The sequence below is a fragment of the Erinaceus europaeus genome, chromosome 11, assembly GCF_950295315.1.
Source record: "Erinaceus europaeus chromosome 11, mEriEur2.1, whole genome shotgun sequence".
Taxonomy (NCBI): Eukaryota; Metazoa; Chordata; class Mammalia; order Eulipotyphla; family Erinaceidae; genus Erinaceus; species Erinaceus europaeus.
The window spans coordinates 90,848,899-90,871,770 of NC_080172.1; the positions used below are offsets into that span (position 1 = coordinate 90,848,899).

General features: G+C 36.5%; 1 protein-coding gene across 1 annotated transcript; it reads right to left on the reverse strand.

Moving 5' to 3' along the window:
• Positions 1-7,034: 7,034 nt before the first annotated feature.
• On the reverse strand, positions 7,035-22,562 carry ZRANB2 (zinc finger RANBP2-type containing 2). The gene is given in 11 exon segments (XM_007537986.3): positions 7,035-8,720; positions 10,604-10,745; positions 10,747-10,762; positions 12,513-12,599; positions 13,942-14,111; positions 15,478-15,612; positions 16,338-16,414; positions 17,015-17,097; positions 19,009-19,117; positions 19,210-19,262; positions 22,263-22,562. Coding segments are annotated over 11 exon segments (981 nt in total). The 5' UTR covers positions 22,319-22,562; the 3' UTR covers positions 7,035-8,667.
• Positions 22,563-22,872: the final 310 nt, after the last annotated feature.

Below are 22,872 nucleotides of genomic sequence, written 5' to 3' on the forward strand. Positions count from 1 at the left end.
ATAATCACTGGATGGTGTGTTCATTTCCCTAGGATATATCCCCAGGAGAGAAATTGTCAGGTCATGGAGTAGGCCCGTTTCTAGCATACTGAGCTCCCTAGACTGCAGATTTGCTTTGAAAGTTACTTCTTTCATTGCAATGGATGTTGTATGTAGCCATTGGAATTGAGTACCAAGTATGACATAGCACTGAAGCACCAGTCTCTATCATCTACTTCTACAGTGCACTGTATCTGTGGCATTCAGACATCTTGCATACTACTCTATCCCTTTCACTGTTCCACTTCATTCTAAGTTGTCTCTTTTATTATTTTACCTTGAATACAAATGATTTGGAGGCTCTGAGAAAGCATACAGTGGTATGCTGGTAGTGGAATTCTGGGTGTCTTAGAGCAGAAAAACAGCACCTAGGACTCAACTCCTGACAAAAGACAACAGAATGGTGTTCTGGCATTTCTCACAAACTAAAAGTATATATGAAGGAAACTAAATAAAACTAGAAAGCCACAGACTTGTCTTGGTCTGAAACACTAGCACCCTCTAGTGACCAAAAGGCTGTATTATATTAAGGGAAAGTTTTCAATGACCAAATTAAATGTTCTGCTTAGCAAACCTGTTTCTCATTGTTTACTGTTCCGTTTTTATATCTTTATATATATGTATTTATTTTCCCATTTTTTGCCCATGTTGGTTTTTATTGTTATTATTGATGTCATTGTTGTTGGGTAGGACAGAGAGAAGTGGAGAGAGGAGGGGAAGACAAGAGAGGGGAAAAGAGACACCTGCAGACCTGCTCCAGTGCTTGTGAAGTGACGCCCCCGCAGGTGGGGAGCTTGGGGCTCTAACAGGGATCCTTATGCCAGTCCTTGCACTTTGCGCCACATGTGCTTAACCTGCTGCGCTACTACTGCCTGACTCCCTACTGTTGCGTTAATACACAAATAGATACACCTGCCTGATCAACAGACCAGAAGTTTTAGAATGCAGATAACTGAAAAATTACATATTCAGATATTTACATATATATTTACCTGAAATTTTAATTGAAACTCTGCCCTAGAAATAATTTTAATCCCAAGTACCCTTTCTATACCTATACTTTAAAACTTAGACATTTATCAGCAGTGTTTTTTTTTTGTACTTCAGCTGAACTTTGTAATCTTAAAAATACGTGTTAAAGGAGTTGGGTGGTGGTGAGCCCAGTCGAGGGCACACATCATCATGCCTAAAGACCAAGGTTCAAGCCACTGCCCTCCATCTGCAGGGAAGGACGCTTCATAACTTGTGAAGTGTCACACTTGCGTCACGGGAGAGAGACCAGGAACTCCTGGCGGCTTGGTAATACAATCTTTTATTTATGCGGGAGCCTGAATTGGGTGTGAGCACAGTGGGTTAAGCCATGTGACGCCAAACCGCAATGGCCAGCATCTGCCTTCATGCCTGCCCTCTTCCAGGTCAGGACATGGAGAAACCAGAAACAGAAGTGGGTTTTATAGGATAAAACTGGAAGTGGCAAGTTGGAAATGGCTAGGAAAGGGGGTGGAGAATGGCAAAAGACATGCTGGGAATTTCCTTAGCAACTGTTGCAATGGTTTTAACTGGTGGGATTAATATTACCCTGTAGGCAAGGCAGGTCTCGAGGTAGAAAGTAGATCAAAGGAATGGGTAGGGAATCTTTCAGGCAAAACGATTATGTAAATAGGCCATAGTGTTAGCAATGAAGGATGGAGCAGGGGGGGCTGGCTTAATGCCTGATAGTGAAGGTCTCCCTCCTCTCTAAATTCCTCTCTGTCCTATCAAGTAACATAAAATGGAAGGGGTATACTGTTGAATGTAAAACATTAATTCCCCAATAAAGAAATAAATTTAAAAAAAATAGAAGGGGTGATGGTGGAAGTGGGCAGTAGGACCAGTGAATACATAGGTACTGACACCCAGCTGGTGATAACCATGGTGGCAAAAACAAAACAAAGCATATGTATATCATGTGCCATGGATATGTCTCACTGGTGCTGGGAATTGTACACCTCTTCATCCATAGTCTTGTTAATTCATTATTAAATCATGAATAATAAATAAAAGAAGTTGAAATATAAGAAAACACAAAGCAGAACTTGAACTGGGTTTGGTGTATTGCATCAAAGTCCTGGAACATGTCAGACCAAGAGGGGGCTAGTTGAATTGTTATGTGGAAAACTGAGAAATGTTATGACCATTTTATTGACTGTAAACTATTAATCCTCCCAATTAAAACACATAGATACAAAAACCAAAGTTACACAAAAGTGGACCAATGGGGAATCTCCTTAACAAAATTAGCTATTTCTTACCAATTTCAACACACATCATTTAATTCAATAAATATGGAGTATGTACTGTTATTGTTCTATTAGGTGTAAAAAAAAATCATGACTCCACATTTATTGACTTCACAGTTCAGTGCAAATAACAAAATGCTCTTCCTACTTTTGTGATTTGCCAGAGATACAAACTCCTTTGAAACTAATTTTCATTTAAAAAGAACAGGGAAAATGTGTTATGATTTAATACAAGCTCTCACAGAAACCTAAGGTAGAAATTACAGATTTTCATCATTTCAACAAAATAAAAATGCTTTGAAAATATTGCTAAAATAAAACATCAGTATACCCAAGCCCCTTTCTTCTCTGTGGGAACTGTAGATTTCCTTTTAAGGATGACTGAGTAGGGAGGAGGTGGAGTGTTTGTATGACAGTTAAATTACTAGATAGCAAAGTCCCAACATTTCCTCCTGTGGTATGTAGCTGATTTTGTTTTTTAGGTTTGTGTTAGCTCTGTGGTATCTTTAGACCTCTATCTGGAGGGAAAAAAAAATAACTTGGAGGTGAGAAAACACTTGTGATACCCCACCCCCAAAATGGGGGGATGTGGAAACTTATGACATACAGGCTGAGTGTCTTGTGCTAACAGCAGCCTGACACGTTGCCTCTTAATTGAAAGGAAAAAGAATAAATTGTCTTTTTAAAAAGTACTATTTTGTTACATATTGGCATGGTAAATTTGCATAAAATAAGAACTGCATGAATGTTCTAAAGAAAAAAAACTGGCTTGGAAAAAATACATAATTCCTAACAAGCTAGGTTTCTTGTTGGCTCAACACAATAATCATAACCCTAGAGGACCAAGTTTTTGTCTTTTCTTGAGCTTCGTATGAATGGAATCATACTTAGCAATGTTTTGTTAGCTTATAGGCCATTTTTATACTTACTTTCCTGTTCAAAAATTAATTTAGGACAACTATGGTAACCTACATTTGATCTTAGCATTTTTTTCTTCTGGCTTGTCCTGCTGGTCACATAATGCTGGCCCTGTGGTCCGGGAGGTGGTGCAGTAGTAAAGCTTTGGACTCTCAAGAGGCAGGACAAAAAATGACACTATGGTACCTAAGTGCAGCAGCTATAGTATTACAAGTTTCATGCTTTTAGGGTGGAGGTAAGATAGCATGACAGTTACAGACTCATGCCTGAGATTCCCAATGTCCTAGGCTCAGTGCAGTCCCTCTACACAAGCCAGAGCTAAGCAGTGGCTTAAAAAAAAAAAAAAAAAAAAAGCTTGTTTTCTCAAATCATTCTATGAAATAAATCAGTCCAGTTTTGTCTTAATTTCATTTCCCCAGCAACAATCACTTTTCAATATTCACTTTCATGTAGTCTTACTCCGTTTACCAGTGACAACCGCTGCTTTATAATGGGGCATTTAATTTTATATTTACAACTACAATCACTATCACTACTCTGCCTTTTGGACCACATATTTGTTCTTTCTAAATTACCTAATTCATACTCAACTGTTACTTCACCATATCTTAGGTAATTTTTATAAATTTACATTAGCACGTCACATCTTCAAGAGTGCTGTTTTTAGACCCAGAATTTTCAGCCCTCTCAAAAAATGTTTAAGGAATGTTAATAAATTTAAATGTATGGTCCCAAGCTTCTTGACAGCACACAGGTCTTAGCATTTTTTTCTTCTGGCTTGCCCTGCTGGTCACATAAAGCTGGCCATGGTCCGGGAGGTGGTGCAGTAGTAAAGCTTTGGACTCTCAAGCATGAGGTCCAAGTTTGATCCCTGGCAGCACATGTGCCAGAGTGATGTCTGATTCTTTTTCTCTCCTTTCTCACAAATAAAAAAAATCTTAAAAAAACTCTTGCCATTGCCACAGTATAAATATCTTTTACTCTACTTGTCTATGGTCAACCAACTTTTAAGTACTGTGTATCAAAAACCCAAGTTTTAAAAAAAAGAAAGAAAAAAAAAAAACCCAAGTTTTGCCTTCAACATAACTGATTTTTAGCTATCAATGACAAAATATATATTTAACCAGAGCACTGTTCAGCTTATGGTGGTATGGGAGCTTGGTGACAAAATATTTCTTGAAGAACCTGGTGATAACCCACCTAGATTACTTTGAGTGAAGCCCCTAGATGCACGCCCCCCCCCCCCCCCCCGGCAACTTTGGGGAAAAGATTCATAAGCAGTAGAGCACTGCTACAGGTACTCCTCACTCTAGCTTATTCTCTATTAAAAAAAAGAGGGGGAAGCAGTGACTGGGAGTAGTCTCGTAGACACAAAACCCCAGCAATAACCCTGGAGGACAAAGTCTTCTAAGTTTGTTAACTGGTCTCCATTGTGAAACTTGTTATTTTGCTGTTTTACACAGGCATAAGAAATATTCTTAGAGCCATACAACTATTTTGAAGTGAAAACATCAGTCACTTCCCAACTCCAGGGAAATACCAATGCTATTTTACTAGAGGATTATGTATCCAAAAGTAAACTTTACTTCATTTTACTTTGAGTAGATTCACACAGCTGTGATAACAGATGTTTCATGTAGGAGGCAGTTATAACATTGTCTCAATGCAACACCACCATCATTTCCTCATTTCCTGTGTTAGTATTTGCAGGTAGTGCTAAATGTGGCTCAGTTCACTATTATGAAGCAGCCTGTACCTGGCCTTTTTTCCTTAAAAAGCCTAAGCCATTTCATTTGAGCTTACCTTATTCATCTACTTAAGTCAACCTGGTAAGTTTTTGCTTTATTATTTAAGACAAATTCATCAGACTTTACTTCTAGCACAAAATATTTAAGATTAGCTTTTACTGACTAATGGAAGGGTGGTATCAGAGTATCATGCTTTCCAGTCCAATGCTTTGTCCATTGTGTCACCTCCTGAGTTGCTACCAAAATTCTGAACATGTCTTCCCTACTAGGTTTGAGATAATGGTAAGAGTTGCTATCCCACACTTCTAGGTTCAAATCCTTGTCTTTATTTATTAAATAAATTTTAATTTCTCACAAACACCACTTGGCTCACAGGTTTTATTTACATCTGTGTACAGTACCACTCACTTCCTTATGAAGTAAACTAGTACAGTTTGAGTAATATTAGTTCTCTTCAGTATGCTCTTAAAGGTCTTTTAGAGGCTTTTAAAAAATGCATTTATTAATGACAGGATGATCATTAGTAATAGTATAATACCTTGCAATGTTAGGAACTGAATCTAGGACCTCATGCTTCAGAGTCCAGCACTTCAACCATTGTGTTACCTTCCAAAGGTATTTTAATCATTTCCTTATGTCAGTACCTTTTATTTAATCCAAGAAAGCATCCATGTGGCTCTATATGGCCAAAACAACTATTTAACTTAGGGTCATTCTCCTAAACCCTACAATTCTGGATCCCACTCCCTTAACTGATAATTTCCCCCACATTTTTCCTTTTTGTTACATCATCTATTTTGCTCTCTGTCAGGAGACTCTCAGAGGTCCATCAAAGAATGTAGAAGCAAACAAATGGCCAAAGCTGGAACAATCTGAGTAATAAAATAACCTCATTGGTCTGTGGCTAAAAGCAAAATACACATTAGGTGAAAAGAGAATAAATGGGTAGTCCAGGAAGTGGCGCAGCAGATAAACAACTGACTAACAAGCATGAGATCCTGAGTTCAATCCCTAGCAGCACATGTATCACAGTGATGCCTGGTTCTTTACCTTTCTCATTAATAAATAAAATATTTTAATAATCCTTTTCCATAAGGGTTTGAGTTTAAATCTACTTCCAGCTCCATTATGAAAGGGTGTAGGCAGACATGGTACTCTAGTAACTTGACTGCAGAAAGAATGGAGTAATAGGTTAAGAGAAATACTGACTAAAACGGTGAATTTAGACAAATCCCAACTTAAAAAACTGAGTTTAACATCCCCAGCGATGGCCCATAATCATCTACCTCACCTCTTAATGTATGATGAAAATGGCATTTTCCCTTTCATAATTGCATATGGAGATGGGTCTTGCATTTAGACTTTGCCCTAATCTTTGATATTTATTTTAAGACATCATTCAATATTATTTAGATAAAAGAACTGCACCTGGGAACTTTCTGGAAACTTATCAATTAAAAGGAACAGCTAGAGGTGTTATAAAATTTTAATCCAGAAAGCACACTGTAATGTACTATTTCTTTTAATAAACTATTTAACTTTTTAATTTTTATTTATTTTCTCTTTTGTTACCCTTGTTTTATTGTTGTTGATAATGTTGTTAGATAGGACAAAGAGGAATGGAGAGAGGAGGGGAAGACAGAGAAGGGGAGAGAAAGATAGACACCGGCAGACCTGCTTCACTGCCTGTGAAGTGACTCCCCTGTAGGAGGGGAAGCTGGGGGCTCAAACCAGGATCCTTATACCAGTTCTTGCGTTTGGCGCCATGTGAGCTTAACCTGCTGAGATACTGCCCGACTCCCTGTAATGTTCTATTTAACCACACAAAATAATATGTAAGATTTTATTTGAGAGAATTTAAGGAGTTAGGGTATTCTTCACTATTTAAGAGCTGAGTGAGTACCAAAGATTATAGTGATCATGACTTTGAAATGTTTGAAACTAAGCAATCATTAGCAAAAAAAGAGAGAAAGCATAATGTATTATTGAATAGAGTTCTAAAAATATAGTAATTAGACTGCAATTGGCTTAAAATAAACATAAATCAGAGTTTAGAAATTCTAATTTATTTCTAACAAACACCACTTGGCTTACAGGCTTTATTTACATTTGTCTACAGTATCACTTCCTTATGAAATGAACTAGTACAGTTTAGTCAAACCAATTGAAATCATAATAATCTAAATCTTAACTATAGCTAAATTTATAGCCTTGCATTTTTTTTTTCAAGTACAGCCGAAGTTTTAAATGCAGAAAGCACAAGAATCAACCAACAGTAACATGTAGAGTCTTTATCATCTGGGCAATTTAGAAGGTAGACAGACTTTCAAGAAGTCTGAGGCACAATTACAAGACAGTAAAAGTTCTTGTGCAACGTACAGTAAACGTAGCAAAGAAAATAATAGTAATTAAGACAATTAAAAGCAACCAAAGGGAAGTTCATTGTAAAAATATTATCAAAATATTTCTACATAAGATATTTTCCTTTCATCTTTAGATCAGTTGAAGAAAAAATTATTTAAAAATGCAAACAATATTTTGTTCAGTCTACTACTTTGAAATGAAAAAAGTAGAAACAAGGTTCAGTGGGTACTGATTCTAATTACAAGAGTCCCCAAGCACAACTGTAGATTTCCCTTAATATACTTACCTTGCATTGTTACTGAAGACACTGTTAAGAGAAATCTTTTATTTTTAAACCAGAGACAAAAGTGGAGCTTAAGTGAACAAATTTTAATTTTAGGGAATAAAATTCTGAAAGTATTTTAAGCCATAAGTAATTTAAAGTGAAAGGAACAGTATTTATACTTATGTCTTGTGTTAAAAAAACAAATGTTCATATAAATTACACAATGCCTGTTTTGATCTTTTTCTTTTATAATCAGAAGCTTCTCACTTTGTTCCTCATTATAACTGAGATTTGTCCATGCCATCCTACGTGGTAAATGGATTTTTAAAAACTATCACACAAAATCTTTGTAATCTATCAAATATTTCAAAATAAGAATTTTCACTTCATCAGGTAACCACAGTGGTATAAGAGGTAAACTCTTTTAAGACATTCTTGCTCAAAAACATGTCAAATGGGAGAAACTAGCAATATTTTCTCTTTCTACAATTCACAAGACTTTTCTGTACTACGTATAGTGGTATAAAAAGTGAAAATGATAAAAGAAGACAATGCCTTAGTATAGGGAATTTCAGATTTAAGTTTCCAGTGGTTGTTATGCAACCAGTTTAAACCTTTCCTGATAATTTTGTTTTAAAACATAGGTTGACATAGACTATTTCCAATAATGGAAAACCATTTTCAACAATGGTTTACCAGTCTCGTCTAATATCAGAAGTTCAGCTGAGATGGTTGTAAATGAAATGAATGGCTGAAGTAATGAACAAGAGTATCAATTCTGGAACATTGTGGCTTAAAATACTATCTTTAATTTCACAAAAAAAAAAAAAAAAAGAAAGAAAGAAAAGAAAAAAGAGAAAAAGGAAAAAAGAAAGAAAACAACAAAAAACAACCCACAGTTGCATTATTTTGAAAAGCAATGAAGGGCATGCACCTCTACTAGCAGATTCAGCACTTCTGACCAAGTAAGACACCAACTTCTTAAAATATATGTTTCATGCACTGTACTGGTATTTTGTTTTTTAAATGTAAATTTTAATACATTATTTCTTTTTCAAACTCGAACGGGAACCAGAATAGGATGATCCAGAAGATGACCTGTGGTGCCTGGAAAACAAAATGGGAGAGAACAGGTAATCTAGCAACCTAGTTAGATACCATCATTTAATAATTTAAAAACAAAAATCAAACCTCATTATGTTGAGAAAATAATTAGAACAGAAGATACATATACATGTGAGCCCAGTAAAACTATGACCATACTTTGAAATTCTGTCTTTTAAAAACCTCATTTTAAGATATAGCCACCTCTCAACTATTTAAGGTAATGAAAACCTTGCAAAAATGTACAAAATTACAGATAATATAGGTACATAAATCTGGTAATGGACGTGTGACTAAATCAATCTCTTTGATACACTGTAGACAGTGTGTAAGTATATGAGAAACAGAACAAGGCTTCTGTGTATGAGAATATATATACATGTATATATATATATTCATAAATAATTACGTTTGGAAAAATCTTAGTCACACAAGAAGACTGTGCTATTCATTTATATTCATGCAGCTAATATGAATAAGTCAATATATCAACCTGGGTAAAGTAGTGGTGTTCCGAGGGGTTGGCCCTGGGCTCAGGGTTGTTTAATGTTTTCACCAATCACCTGGCTTATGGAATAGAGAACATGTCCATTAAGTTTAGATGACAACAAACTAGGGGTATTATATGTGGCTAAGATTATTTTTAAAAATGTAGAAGTGGTGAGAGAGCAACAGGATAGATTTCACTCAGTATGGAGCAATTGTCTAACTAAAAAGCTAGTGCATAGAAACAAGACTAGTTGTGTGAAACATTAACATCTACATTTCAAAATGTAAAAGCTAATATTAGCCAGACTATACCTAATGCTTATTTTCACAAGCTTAAAGCATGTGGAAATTTTGCACCAATCACAAAGAAAGCCATTAAAATGTCTAGACACCAAGAATGAAGGAAAAAAAAAACTAATTAGCCTGTTCTGAAAAGGATGATACCTGACACCTGAACTTTCCAACTTAAAAAAAAAAAAAGTAAATATATAAAAAGTAATGAAGTAAAGGTCTTGGGGGGGGCGGCGGCCTCATAATGAGGAAAAAAAAGTATCATGGTTAAAAGAAGAATTTTCTCATAAAGGGGCACAAAATAATTAGCAGTAGAGATACATTTACATGTATTTAAGTAAACCCCAAATCCTGATTTATAATATTTAGTGTAAAGGTTAATAGTGCAAATATGTATAAAAATTCCTGGAATGTTCTGAGTTAAAATCTTAATATAAAAATAACCAAGAGTTGGCTATACTGCTTATGAAAATAAAAATGTAAGTAATAAAAATATCAAAGAATTTTGGTTCATACTCCCAGAGAAGTAAATGTTATGGGAAGGTGACTAAAGGGCTCTGAACTCCAATTCCATCAGAACCCGAAGAGAAAGTAGGAAGGGGGAGGAAGGAAGGACACTCAAGTAGTAGTAGGTGTGAAAAGAAGAGAAGGCAGGACCACAGAAAAAAAATGGGTGAATATATATATGTATAAAATATATAGTTATAGAAATAATAGTCAATCCATATCTGTTATCTTGGGAAAACTAATGCAGCTTCCAATGGAGGGAATAGGGACACAGAACTCTGGTGGTGGGAAAAGTGTGGAATTATACCCATTATCTTACAATTTTGTAAATAAATATTAAATCACTACTAAAAAATAATCAAGGAAAAAAACTATCAGGTATTTCTAAAGAGTGGTTTGATCTACAGCTTTTCTAAACAACCTCATTACAACAGAAAGAATAAACAAAGTAACTGATCTGTTTTTATGAAGTTCAAAGGTATAAAGTATAACTTAAAAGTTGAAAAAAAAAGAGATCATGAAAATATAATCCTTGACTAGGTAGTCATCAACTAAACAGACTAAAGAACACCCATTCTTATTTCTACAGAAACCCAAACCTTTCGGGTGACCGTGATCTTGTTCGTCTTTTTTTGCGATCACCAGATGAAGAAGATCTAGAACGACTTCGCTTTCTGTTCCTCTCAGGAGAAGATGATGAACTTGAATAAGATCTTTTTCGTGGGGAAGAAGAGCCCCTGTGGGACCTGGAGCTGGATCTTCATTCATTAAGAAACAAATCAAACAGTTCATTAAAAGAAGAAATGAGACACGTTAACAGTTTGAAAAATAAACAGGATGTATAACTATGAAATTTTCTTAAGAAGAAATACTTACTGCATACAAGAGAAGACTTCTGGTTCAACCATGAAAGCAATTCTATTTAAATACAATTGCTTTAACTATATCTCTCAAATTTAATTCTCCCCACTTAATATATAAAATAGCAAAATCAACAAGAAACAATGCATTTGCACTATATAACTGTCTCCACTTGAGGAAAAATATACATCTTACATACAACTTCCTAAAGAAAATAATTCCTATAATAACTTGCAGGTTGCTATAGAAAGTGCAGGGATAGAGGACATAAATGAGAAGGAACAGTAACTATTAATCTGCTAAGTATTCAAAGAAAAATAAAATTTGCTCTATACTATTTTTATGAAAGACCACTATTCATGAAATATGAAGTACTGACATTCACATGTTTCAGGTAGAAGTAAATGTGCAAATGCCTAAATGCAATTTTTTTCTTCACTTAAGTATTTTGGTTGAAGGAATTTAGCTCAAACTTCCCAAGAAATTCGCCTTTGGGCTTAAAACAAAATCAGAAAGCCCAAAAAGGAGAATTCTTTGGAAAGTTATAAGCAACAACAGCAAAAAACTATTTGGGAAGAATATGAAGGTTGTTCTATATACTTTAACTATAAAGCTTCCCAGTGGAACCAAGGACTTAAGTACCTACAGCTAAAAACTCAAATAAAAGGATCAAGACATTGGTAATATAGAACAATAAACTCATTCTCTATTTTGTATTGGCATAATAGAAATGTGTATATCATTCTTTGCTCTTTAATGCTATTAAATTCCAACTGCTGTGTAATACCATATATTTGGTTCTCATTTATTGTTATTTCTCTCAAACAAGCCACCATAAACTTCAATGTGAAATATAAGTGGAATTTTACAGACTTCTCATTCATATTAGGTGCCTTTAACATAAACAAATTAACTTTCAAAAAGGCAGCATATTTTAATTAAGTTTAGAAAACGTCACAAAGAGCAAAAACTGCATTTCTTAAAACAAATGGTTTCCTTCTACAGGCAGAAGTGCAATCAATCGAAGTCAACAATAATGCTTACTCAAGACCAGTCTCCCTACAGTACTGAAGCACAGCCTTGATTCAGTTTGTGGAATTTATGCTACACAAGGAGCTACATTTTTCTGTATTACATTAAAAAGCAATGAAAATATATGTAAATCCCTCCAGTAATTTTATTTTGATAGAAAAGGCAAATTAGTTCCTGTTGATACTGATATTATTGCTTTTGCAAAAGGGTCTGATGATAGAACTGTTTTCCTTTTAAAAATAAGTAAATGTTATTTGCATGTTTCTAACTTTAACAACTGCAAACATAACTTAATATACAAAGATTGAAATAAGATTCATCTTCATCACTGTACTTCACATTTTAGAAGAAAAATAACAAACTTTGCATTACACAAAATTGCCACCTTAATTCAATCATGGGAATGTCTTGGCATACTGCTGGCAATGGAAACATTTCATGGTGGAAAAATTAAGCTTATAGCAATTGCATTAGTTTTTAATGCTAAAATAAAATTGACAAGTAGAAGCGGAAAAAATAAAAAATTAAAAAGAGGAAAAAAAGCAGCAACACCTTCTGCAGCCTTTAAGTATTTTTTTTCCTCTCTGCTTTACAGAGAGATGCTACCTCATTCACCTTGATTTCGACCCACGAGATCTCGAACGTTCTCTGGAACTGGAACGAGACCTTGACTGTGAACTGGATGAACTTCTTGAACGGGACCTGGAACAACATGGAAGGATTTTTTTTTTCCAGAACAACTTAAGCAAATTTTGTCATCTGAACACTGAAAGAAGGACATGCCAATACAGTTCATTTTCATGGTTAAATAGGAAAAAAAAAAAAAAGCCTAATTTGAGATATACCTTTTTCAAAACAGTATATGGAGGTAAACTTTTTAAAACTGTATTTTAAATCTCATGTCAAAGTACAAAGTAATACTAAAAAATTAACTAGCATTTTCAAGTGTGGCTACATTTAATAATAATCTTTCAACATTATAGAAATTCATTTAATAGTATCACTTTAACATACTGAATACGTTCATAAATATTTAAAGAGTTACAAAAGTTTTTAGGTATTCAGAAATACTGAATGGTACAGTTTATATAACTTCTCTGAAATGCCTATCAATCTCCTAAAACTTGTTTCAATGACTTCTAGTTGATATTTAATTATGTCAACCTTTTGTCTGTCTATAAACTGTTTTTCCTGAATCATAGACAATCTAAGGAAAAGAACATCAACAATTCTGTCATTTCAGGAAACTACATTACTGAAATACCACGTGTTAATTTTAAAAATTACCAGGGATATAAAACCTGTCAAATCTAGCTTATACCTTGAGTTTTATCCTTTTATTCTTTATATATTATAAATTATTCTCTTAAGCTTTCAGAGGTTATAAAGTATCCAATGCTTAATCAGCAAGCATTTTATTCCAAAGATAATATTAAAATTAATTCTCAATGGTTTTAGCCAAATAAAACTTCAAGGAAACTTGTTTATACAAGGCATTTCTTTTTATCACCCAAAATTTTATTACTGACAAAACGATCAGCAAATATTTATTAAAATTATACATAACTGCAATGCTACTTAAGTACAACACAAATTTAATTCATTATTTTTTATTCATGGGCACCTCAAAATCTTGAGCACTAAGTTAATAGATTATTGCTGAATTTGCTCCTTTATTCAGAATACCTACAAAGGAAATGACTGAAACACTGTATAAGAAATGACTTGACTTGATTAAAAGTTCTACAGTAGTCTTTTGCATTATCAGTGAAATTACAAATCTTTTTACTTTTCTTAACTTTTGAATCTGAGTCCCTTAGATAATTAAATACCACTACATACTATAACTAAGTAGATTCTTGAAAATCTACTTCTGAAAGTACTACATTTATGTCTTAAAGATAGAAAATTTATCTTTTAAGTTACAAATGGAATTTCTAAAGTAAAAGGGGAAGTTTAGCAAAAAACAAAATAAAATAAAATTTATAAAGAAGTTAGATACTGACATTTTGACTGGTGTTACCCTTGACCTGTACCCGTTTACCTGGACCTAGACCTTGAACTTGAGGGGGAGGATGAGCGTGATGAAGATCGTGAATGTGAAGATCGAGATTTTGAACGACTTCGTCTATTAGATTTCTTTTTACTACTATCTTCCTCTTCACTGGCATCAAGATTATATTTTGAGAGATCAGCATCATCTTCATCCTCATCCTGACAAAAATTCAGAATCAATTACATTTAGACATTAAGATATTATTGCAATCAGTTGGGGTTAGCAACTCAATTGGCAGCACTGAACTTTGATACCTGAAGTTTCTGGGTTCCCCCCACCCTTACCTATCACCAATAACAACAGTGGTGCTTTTTGTTCCCCTCATATGAAACTGTATCTCATCTGTAATATATAACTATCTCAGACCTTTTAAAGCAAGACTCCAAATCATACTGTCCCTTTTTTGTGTCATAAGGCATAGATTCATAATCCAGCCAAGTTTACACTTAATACTCTTTAAGTGTCCTTGTATCCATCCCATTTTATTTTGCATCCAGGGTTATTGCTGGGTCTAGGTGCCTGCACTACAAAACCAATGCTCCTAGAGGCTAATTTTTCCCTTTTGTTACCCTTGTTATTATTGCATAGGACAGAGAGAAATGGAGAAAGGAGGGGAAGACAGAGGGAGAAAGATATCGACACCTACAGACCTTCTTCACTACTCGTGAAGCGACCCCCATGCAGATGGGGAGCTGGGGGCTCAAACCTGGATCCTAATGCCAGTCCTTGCATTTCACACCATGTGCGCTTAACCCGCTGCAATACTGCCCAACCCTCCCACCCCATTTTATTTTTTTCACTAGTATATTATTGGGAATCTATTCAGCCACCCTGACAAGTCAATATTTTAGAATTATAACTCTGAAAAACAAGCCAAAAAACTCATTTGCTTTCTCTTAAAAGCTTAAAATATTTCCTACATATTTCAGTTGTACTGGAAGGTGTCTTATGATCAGACCTTAATATATCAATCAGAATCTATTCATGACCATAAAACTTTACACTCTGGCCCAAGAGAAAGAACATCACCAGTCAGCATTGTTACTGACCCCACAGTACATCCTTCCCTCTAGTCTATGATTAATAATTTTAGCTTGTTTTGTAGAATTATTATTTGCTGTTTTGTCTGAAAGTGCTCTGAACTGCAAGTTTCCAGTTTTTTCCTTATATCATTCAAGTCTCAACTCGAATTTTACATTCTTAAAAATCATCCATGTCTACTGAAGCCCAGATAGCTTTTAACGATCAGGTGTTCAAGTACTGCTATCTAAATTATCTTATTCATTTATTTGATTACCTCTAGAATATTTTTTTTCTGTGAGAAAAGGGTGTTCTCTTTCAATCACTGCTATATCTACAGAGGCAGAAGAGTGAAAGATTGGATGCTCCAACCTTTTTGAGAACAAATTAAAAATATATCTTCATCTAGGACCAAAGTCTCTCAATATTCATGTTATAGCTTATATATGATAAAGAGGAAACAAAACAAGCTAACAAATATAAAAAAGAATAAGTGAAGATTACCTCATCTAATTTATATTTAGAGAGATCTTCATCCTCATCCTCTTCTTCACCCTCAGATTCTTTGTCTTCAACTTCCTTTAAAATAGATGCAGGACCAACTGCCTTCCCTCTGTATTTTTTCTTTTTACGCCCAAACTAGAAAAGAAGTTTTGTTATATTTATGTCAGGTGACAATGTATCAAAATAGCCCCCCCACCCAAATGTCTTTATTTTTCTGTATTTAAAAGAAAATGGTAAGGCGGAGGTAGACAGCATATAGATATACAAAGAGACTCTCATGCCTGAGGGTCCAAAGTCTAAGGTTTAACCCCCTGCTCCACCATAAGCCAGAGCTGAACAGTGCTCTGGTTGAGAAGGAGGGGAGGGGAGGGAAGAGGGGAGAAGGGGAGAGGAGAGGAAAAGGAAAAGAAAGGTCTGGGGAGACAGCATAGTGGCTATGCAAGACATTCATGACTGAGGCTTTGAGGTCCCAGATGCAATTGGGGCCCCACAATAGTAAGCCAGAGTTGGGCAGGGGTAGAGAGCATAATGGTTATGCAAACAGACTGTCATGCCTGAGGCTTCGAAGTCCCAGGTTCAATCCCCTGCACCACCATAAACCAGAGCTGATCAGTGCTCTGGTAAAAATAAATAAAATAATTAATTAGAAATAATAAGTCAGAGTTGAGCAGTGTCATGGTCTGTCTCCCTCAATCATTAAAAAAAAAATAATTAAAATTTTTAATAAAATTTTTAAAAATTTAATAAAATTTAAATTTTATAAATTTTATTAAATTTTTAAAAAAATTTAATAAAATTTTTAATAAATAAAATAAACTTGCTAGATTATATTCAGGCTTCACACTAATGTAGCTTTTTACCTCATCATATTCACCATCAGATTCTTCTCTTTCTATATATTCAACATTTTCTCTTTCATTAAAACCACCACCATATCCTAAAAAGAAAAAGGAGAACAAAAGTGTTAACCATGCCAATCACTAAAATGACAAAAACTTGTCCAATTAGGAAAAGAAAATTTTATCAATGACAGTTGCTTATCAACCCAACAGATTACTAACCATTAAGAAGCAGGTCAAAACAATCACTAAAAAGACCAGTTTCATAGTGAGAAACCTTAACTGGAGAATTTCACATTTATCTTGTTTCAATTTCAAAATCTGACTTAGGCATTTTATGAACTAATTAAGTGAAAATACATGCTCAAATCTTTATTACAACCATGTTTTAAAGGACTTTCCTCTCTACAGGGAGAACTGATTTGAATAAGAACCAAGAACTAATTTCACTATTCACAAAGTGAAGTAGTCTGAAATCATAATGAAGTTTTACTGGGATGAAAACTGGAGCTAATTTGGAAAAGTAAAAATACATGGCAAAGGACATTGAAATTTGTTTCAATACAGTCATTTTTAATGCAGTTAAAAAAAAAGATCAGGTTCTCAGAGGTAAAGACTGATTACTATTCTGAGAAGGGGTTAAAGAATTATCAACTTTTGGGGGTTTCAAAATCACCTTGTAAGTGGTATTATCTTACCTGTTCGTTCTTCTAACTTTGCATACTTCGGAGTATTACACATGTTACACTCTGACCTTCTTGCCCAATTTACATTGCTGCAACTTTAGAAAAGAAAATACTGAATCAATAAACTAAAATATAAGAATAGCATAATTTCACATATTCTAGTGTTTGAAAACAAATAGGACTAAGTCACTATTGTACGGAAACTGTTTTTTAATTTTATTTTCCCTTTTTGTTGCCCAAATTATTTTTTCATTATTGTCGTGGTTATTAGTAGTTATTGTTGTTATTGATGTCATCGTTGTTAGGACAGAGAGAAATGGAGAGAGGAGGGGAAGACAGAGAGGGAGAGAGAAAGATAGACACCTGCAGACCTGCTTCACCACTAGTGAAGCGACTCCCCTGCAGGTGGGGAGTTAGGGGCTCAAACCGCAGAACTGCACTGCAGAAACTTTTTCTAAGGACACCGCAAAGACTGAAGAGGGAATAATTGACTGAATTATTTACATTAAAAAAACACGGGGGTGGGTGGGTGAGGGGGCAGTGGTGGTGGCAGTAGCATAGCGGGGCAGTGGGTTAAGTGCACATGTCGAAAAGCTAAGAATCCCAGTTTGAGCACCTGGGTCCCCACCTGCAGGGGAGTCCTTCACAGGCAGGTCTGCAGATGTTTATCTTTCTCTCCCCCCCTCTGTCTTCCTCTCCTCTCTCCATTTCTCTCTGTCCTATCCAACAGTAACAACAATAATAAGGGCAACTAAAGGGAAAAGGTGGCCTCTAGGAGTCGTGGATTCATAGTGCTGGCAATAACCCATGAGGCAAAAAAAAAAAAAAAAAAAAAACCACCACCACCACCAAAACTATACTATTATACTATTGGAAGAATACTGAGAAATAAACAACAAATTTATGTATGAATTTTGGTACCAACAGTGGAAAACTTTTTAAAACTTTCTATTATTTCCTCAGTCTGTAAATTCACCTCAGAATAAGGAGATAGAGTGAAGGCAGGGGAGACAAAATAATGGTTAGCAAACAGACTCTCATGCCTAAGGCTCCTAAGTCCCCGGTTCAATCCCCCACACCACCATAAGCCAGAGCTGAGCAGTGCTCCAGTGTTTCTGTGTGTGTGTGTGTGTGTGTGTGTGTCTCCCTGCATCTCTCTCAAAAATAAAATTAATTAAAAAAAAAAAAGATGGAGAGTTGAAAAAAAAAATCAACCTAGAATTTGAAAATCAAAATCCCACATATTTAATAACTATGGTGCAATCTCTAATTTGAAAACTACTCTGTAAACAGGCAAAGGAATTTTGTGGTTTATTTCAAATTAATGATAAAGATCAAACTTTTGAACCAAAAGTTTTAGTGCTTTTAAATATCCCTCCTACTTTTTTTGTCAGTTCACCATAAGCATTTGTTTTATTGATACACTCTACCATATTAACAGTGATTATCATAATTAAATGTAGAGTTGGGGGGGGGTTCAAGGTGGTCCTCAGTAGAGTACACCCACTACCACACACAGGGATCAGTGTTCATGCCCATGACTTCTACCTGCAGGAAGTAGAAGCTGCATGAAGCAGTGCTCCAAGTCTCTCTGATCCCACCCCCACTTCTCTCTATATCAGAAAAAAGAAAAAGGTCTCTGGGAATGGTGAAGTCATTGTGCAGGCATAAGAGTCCCAATGACAGATAACCCTTGTGTCAAAAAGGTAAGTTAAGTGGTCGGGGAGGTGGCGCAGTGGATAAAACATTGGACTCTCAAGCATGAGGTCTTGGGTTCAATCCCCAGCAACACATGTACCAGAGTGATGTCTGGTTCTTTCTCTCCTCCCCTATTTCTCATAAATAAATAAAACCTTTTAAAAAAAAAAAAAAGAAGAACCATTTATAATTAAGTGTCAGATTTTATTATTTTACTATGCTTTGTCAATGTAACTAAAAAAAAAAAAGGGCAGTGGCTAATTACATGACTGATTATGGAAGAGTGTCTAATAATTCGAAATACATACGTTTTACACTGCCAGTCATTAGCACTGAATAGGCCTCGGCTCTTTTCTGCAAGTGTCTTTCCTATTTCAGTGCCCCCAGCTTTCATCATCTTAGCCTCAGTTGTCTTCTCTGAAAGAAAATAGTGCAATATGAAAACGGGTTAATAATAAAAAAAAAAAAAACTATAATAAACATCAATGGAAGTTTCTTTAAATGCTTACCTCGACCACATCTATTACAGCTAGTTCTTCGGGCAAAGTTTACATTTCCACACCTGAAGAAATAAGACATTTATACATATCTTTTCAATGTACAAGAATTCTATGTACACTGATTTTAAGAAGGCTTTAGCATATATCTGCATCCAGAACGGCCAATGTTATCTCAATCATGCCAAAAATCAGTATTAACTATTCAAAATTACCATAATTAAGGTGGAAAAATTCAAACTAAGACAAGAAATGGCAATCTTCCACTTACTAGTTATATGATCTTGGTAACAAATGATCTCTGTATTTAAGTGTGTTCCTATTTATAGCTACTACTTATTATAATGAAATTCCCCAGAAGTTGGAATGAAACTTGACTCTACTTCAAAGACCAATGAAGTTCCAGTGATTTAAAAAAAAAAACCTTCAAAATGTAAATCATACACACACACACAATGTGTGAAGTTATTATAGCTGAAGGTGCCTGCACTGCCATGGGCGTGACCCAGCTTAAAGGCTTCAGCTCTCACAGGACCAGGAAAAGCTGTAGGTGGTATACCTTCTTTCTCCTTCACCTGTCTCTCACTACCCGAATAATTCACCTGGTTAATTCACCTGGCAGACCATCATGACAAGAAGGGAAAGAAAAGCCCTCAGGACACATCAAAGTGGAGAATGCAAATATACCAAAAGAATTCACAGATCTTGATAAAACGTTCTTTACACTTAGCATAAGTAAAGAAGATAAGGTTGTTAGGATAAAAATTATTGCATAGGGTAGAAGCACACTAAATGCTGAATGTCACTTAAAAGTTACCTTTTGAAAACCGGTTTACATTTTAATTATGATGAATAATTTAATAATTATACCTGCATTACTAAAATCGTGTCAAGATATCAGATATGAAGTGGGCAGTGTGATCTTGACTGCACTGTGAAACACCATATTCCTAGTTGTAATACCCATAATAAATTCATCTCAAATGTTTGGATATGGTGTCATCAATGACACTGTCAAAAGCACACTATTTTTTACAAGATTCCAACACAAAAATCAAAAACTAGTTTGTGCCTTTTAAATTACTTTCAGTGAAGATTTCACCACTCAATGTTATTTGTAGCCTATCACTTGTTTTTATTATGTTCAAATACACTTGAGATTCTTCAGGTTGCTTCATCTTGATGCAACTGAGAGTGATCATAACTTTAAAAAACAAAAAGGGAATAAATAAATAAATATTATTAAAAAAAGGCATATTGGTGTATTCATTTTCTTTCCATTGGCCCACCTTTAGGATTTTTGTATTTCTTATATTTAACACACTAGGTGTTTGCTCTGTTGAATTCCTTGGTCCCTTGCTAGTAATTGTTGAACTGCAATTAAACACTTCATCTAAACTGCTTCGAACTGTGGATGGAAGGCAAATTCTAAGGAAATGTGTACTTTATCTCCCCACAGTGGGAGTTGGTTCCATCTCATTTGTCTTTATTTATTGGATAGAGACAGAAATTGAGAGGGAAGAGGTAGACAGAGAGGGTGGAGGAGACCCGCAGCACTGCTTAGTCACTAGTAAAGCTGCCCCCCTTTAGGTGGGGACCATGGGCTTGAACCCACATCCTTGAGCACTGTAACACCTGCGCTCAATCAGTGGTGCCACTGCCAGGACCCTCAACCTCAGGCTTGAAGCAAAAATAATCTTACAGCAAGTAGCAAACCAAGAATTAAGCCCAGATGTATTTGCTCGCAAGTTTTCCCCTCTTTACTATCATGAACTATTTGAGAGCTAAGGGGTAGAAAAATCATAGGCTTATTTGTATTTTTTTTATTTCATTATCCTTATTTATTGGATAGACAGAAATCGAGGGGAGGGTATATAGAAAGTAAGAGAAATAGATAACCGGGGAGGGTAGATAGCATAGCATAATGTTTGTGCAAAGAGACTCATGTCTGAGGCTTCAAAGTCCCAGGTTGAACACCCCACAACACCCACCATAAGCCAGAGCTGGAGAGGGGGGGAAGGAAGGGAAGGGAAAAAGGAGGAGGGAGGGGGGATGAAGAGGGAGGGAAGGGGTAAGAAGAAAAGGGGAGGGGGGGAGAGGGAGGGAATATTAGAGAACCACAGACTGCAGCACGGCTTCCTCACAAAGCTTTCCCTCCGCTGGTGGGGACTGGGGCCTCGAACCTGGGTCCTAGTGCGCCACCACCCGGCCCCATGTTTACTTGCACTTCGACTTCCACTATTAAGACATTTACTTTCCGCAGTTTTTGCCCCGACACGTACACCTGTTTAAGCACTCAACAATAAAATCTGAACACTTTGAGACAAATGCACGGGGCCGCACCGATACCCAAAGGCAGAGTCACTCATCAGACACGTGTTTCAGGTCTGGGAGGACTTAGTGGCCTTTTTAAAAAAAAAATTTATTATTAGTTCTCAAGGCGAAAGTTTTCATTCTTGGAGAAAATGAAAGGGCTACATGGGAAAAAGTAGGACATTTTCCAAACCTAGGAAAGGTTAATATTTGAGTAAAATAAGTAAATCAGAAAATAAACAGGATGTCGAAGACGACGATTTTTTAAAATAAAATGTGAAGAGAAGCTAAAAGCTGAGTTGGCGGCGGCGGGGGGGGGGGGGGTGTCGATAACGCCTCCGGGGAGCAGGAGTCAAGTTGTGCGGGTTCGAGTCACGTGGAGGCGACCCAATAGCCGCAGGCCGAGCGCGGGGCGAGGCCCCGATGGAAACTGGGGGGCGGGGTGGGGGCGAGGGCAAAGGCCAGGCCGGCGCGCTCTCCATTACGAGAGAACGTCGCGCTAACGCGGGACGTACATTCAAAACACTCGCCCGAGACCTCGTCGTGAGATGGTCGGCAGCCCCTTTCCTTCCGGCCTGGGAGCCGGCTCTTCGCCACCTCACCCCAGCTTTGATGCACCCGAGATCGTAAAAAAAAAAAAAAAATACAGAAAAGGTCGAATCAACCTAAGAAAGCTTTCACCGATATAATTCGTCCCGATCCCCCCACTCCACCCCACCCCACCCCACCCCCCAGATCTTCCTCCAACTCACTTTTTGTCAGGGCAAATCCAGTCGCCGTCACTGACTCGGAAATTCTTGGTCGACATCTTGGTCACCGCCACCACAGCCACCCGCAGCTACGTCTTCACAGGAGGAAGCGGGCCGGGGGCCTCCCGCACGGCGGGGCTGCCCTTGGGTCGCCTGATTCCCACTCGCAACTGCGTCACCTTTTGTTAAATAAAGGCACTCGTCTGGGCTTGAGTTTGAACGTTAGTGCTCAATAAAAATGCCTGTACGATTTTCTCCCAACCCGAAAGAGTTATAACGCAAATGTTCTCTCCACCTCTAATCAAGTAGGCACCACAGAGTCAGCCCAGGCGGGAGGCTTCGATGAAATGAGAAGCCTCGGAGAGCCCCCTACAGACCGGAGGATGGGAATGGGAAGTACTTCCGTTCAGATGGGCGGGGCCAAAGGCGTGGGCGGAAGTGACTGTGAAACAGTTTGGGGCCTGTTTTCTTAGGGCGTGAGGTATGGTTCAATATTAAAGTTATTGGAGAAATTCTTGTCATGAAGAGTTAGGGCGGGGGTAGATAGCACAATGGTTATGCAAAGTGACTCTCATGCCTAAGACTCCAAAGTCCCGGGTTCAAGCCCCCACTC